General features: G+C 35.0%; 1 protein-coding gene across 1 annotated transcript in view; it reads left to right on the top strand.

The window, feature by feature from the left end:
* Positions 1-2,056, top strand: part of LOC106959294 (solute carrier family 13 member 5-like) — a 16,004-nt gene extending 13,948 nt beyond the window's left edge. Inside the window, exon 12 of the mRNA XM_015051777.1 lies at positions 507-2,056. Coding sequence (XP_014907263.1) covers positions 507-632 — 126 coding nt within the window. The 3' untranslated portion in view covers positions 633-2,056. The remainder of the gene's footprint in view (positions 1-506) is intronic.
* The last annotated feature ends 399 nt before the right edge of the window (positions 2,057-2,455 follow it).

Raw genomic sequence — 2,455 nt, 5'->3', positions numbered from 1 at the left:
TCTTTCCTCCCCCCCCCTCCCTTTGGAAAAACAAAGGGAGACCGGGAAAAATTTAAAAAAACAAAAAAAAAAAAAAAAAAAAAAAAAAAAAAAACTGACAACAACGTCATTCACAGCTTCTGCTTCTGTTTGCTAATTTGCCTGGTTGGTACTCATTTCTCAAGAGCCCAGAAGCGTAGGACACAAGTTTGGTTTTTACGTTCTCGTTCTGCGTTCTCATTTGTCCTCGTTGAACACTACACACCGCAAAACTGAAAGAGGACATAATTTAGTTTTACCATTTTTAGCCAATGGAAACTTTTATGTGATGCAGGTAATTTATTTATTTTTTTTCTGTTTGAAATTTGTTTTATCAAGCTAACCACTCAGCGGACAGTTTCGACAAACTGTCACTGAACTGAAAGCCTTCAATAAATTGAACAGAGCAGTATTTTCAGATCTATTGACTTCAGGTAAATAAAGCACACCTTTAAAAAAGTATTTGTATGTATTTTTGTCCCCGACAGGCTAAGACTGGGATAGTTATGAACATTATCGGCATCATTTGCATTACACTGGCCATCAACACCTGGGGCAAGGCGATGTTTCACCTGGACACTTTCCCTGCCTGGGCCAACGTCACAGGCGTCTGAACGACTTCTGCGACCACACACCGTGTATGCATGCCCTCCTCCCCCAGACCCCGTCGCCGGGTGACAAACACCTGAAACCAGATTGAAAGCATGGGACCAAACAGTGAGCTTAATGTGTTGTACCGCTGTCTGGATTTTATGAGTGTTTTGTGACGGAAAGTGGAGGGAAATTTGACTGGAAAAGACACACGGCAATATTTATACATTACAACGAAGGGATACTTGAATGAAAGCCCCTGATGCCTTAAATTACATGGCACAAACCAAATGCTGTCTATTAACTTAAAACCAGAAAATATGAATTACCCTAGCAGCTAGTTCTGGTGGTGTAATTGAAAACAAGTCTTATATTTTGTAGAAGGCATTGAATTTTTTCCTTTTTTTTATTTTTTTGCAAACGTAGCCAGATGTTTTTAGAAATTCTTTATTTTTAACATACTGTATATACATGGTCTTGCAAAATTATTAAATCAGCTTCAGCTTTTGTCACCAAACCACAAACATTGATGTTTTAAAATTGGAATTTTTTTGTTAGATTGAAACAAAGTATCACGTAATATCTGAAGTCAAATGAAAATGCAACACGGTCTTAAATTTTTGCTCTGATTCTGGAAAGTGTGGAGTGAGTATGTTTTCTGACCTGTGTGGTGTGTCTCTGTTCTCTAAACAACTGAACATTAAAATCACATTATTGATGTATATACTGAATATATATGCCATACTTTTAAGACTAAGGTATGGCATATACTGCAGTTATCTCCTACTGTGTGTTGATCTATCAAAGAAAAAGTTTGTGGCTGAGATATGACAAAATCTAAAATTGTTAAAGGGATATTAATATTGTTGCAAGGCACTGTAATTTATTCTCAAGGAAGCATTGTATACTTAATATTTTTTATGTAATTCACTAAGCAAATTTTCCTGTTTTATTACTTATAAGGTCTGACAACCTCATTCTTCTTTCTCTTCTAACTTGGAATTTACACTGAAAAGTCTACATATGTTTTTATTGCTGGTGTATATAAATTTTCCCCCAGTGCGACCAAATGAAATACTAAAATTCCTTTTTTAAATGTAAATAAATTTCAGATCATATTCAAGACACTGTGACAAGAACAATTCAACTTTATAAGCACTTTTAAACTATCAAATGCTGCATCTCCAGTACTGTTATACATGTTTAGCATCTGATTTTGCCACCTTCCTTTAAATTAAAGCATATTCCACCCGTGAGTGTTTTAAGCTTCTATTTTCTGAATATGGTAAATATTATGAAGGTTATCAATGAGCTTGGTGTGTTTGTTATGTGGGAAAATGTGTAAGTATATATGAGACTTTATTAAATAAATGAACCCAAGCACCATTTGGACTTGAAAAGCCTATGTTAAAAGTCTTATTTGTCTCACTGTAATTGTGATTTTGATAAAAAAACAAACAAAAAAAAAACACTTTCACATTGTATTTTGAAATAAAACAAAAAATGAACAAAGAAACTTTTGAGTCTTTCTTAGTTTGCAAATTTATGTCGATTTATCAATCTAATTTAAATTCATGATCTGTGCAGTCTGAATGGCTCAAAATTAATCTTTTGTTTTTAAGTTGTTGACTGGTTTCGTTCCTCCAGAGACTTTTTCACAACACCGAGGCTTAAATTGGGCAGGAATAATGAGAAACAAAACTCAGCCGAGTCACCGCCGGCTTGTCGTCCCAAACAAAAATTAATCTCACTTTTATCATCCTCTGCTGTTTCTCAACCATACACGACAATTATCCGTGTCTTTAAGCACCTAGCTGTGTCTCTGCGTCTTGCTAACTGACCTCTT

The sequence above is a fragment of the Poecilia latipinna genome, unplaced genomic scaffold (genome assembly GCF_001443285.1).
Source record: "Poecilia latipinna isolate Pla-1442-1.1 unplaced genomic scaffold, P_latipinna-1.0 Scaffold1065, whole genome shotgun sequence".
In the NCBI taxonomy this organism is placed as follows: domain Eukaryota; kingdom Metazoa; phylum Chordata; class Actinopteri; order Cyprinodontiformes; family Poeciliidae; genus Poecilia; species Poecilia latipinna.
Note: the sequence above shows the minus strand (reverse complement) of the source record. Positions and strands in the feature narration are given on the sequence as shown.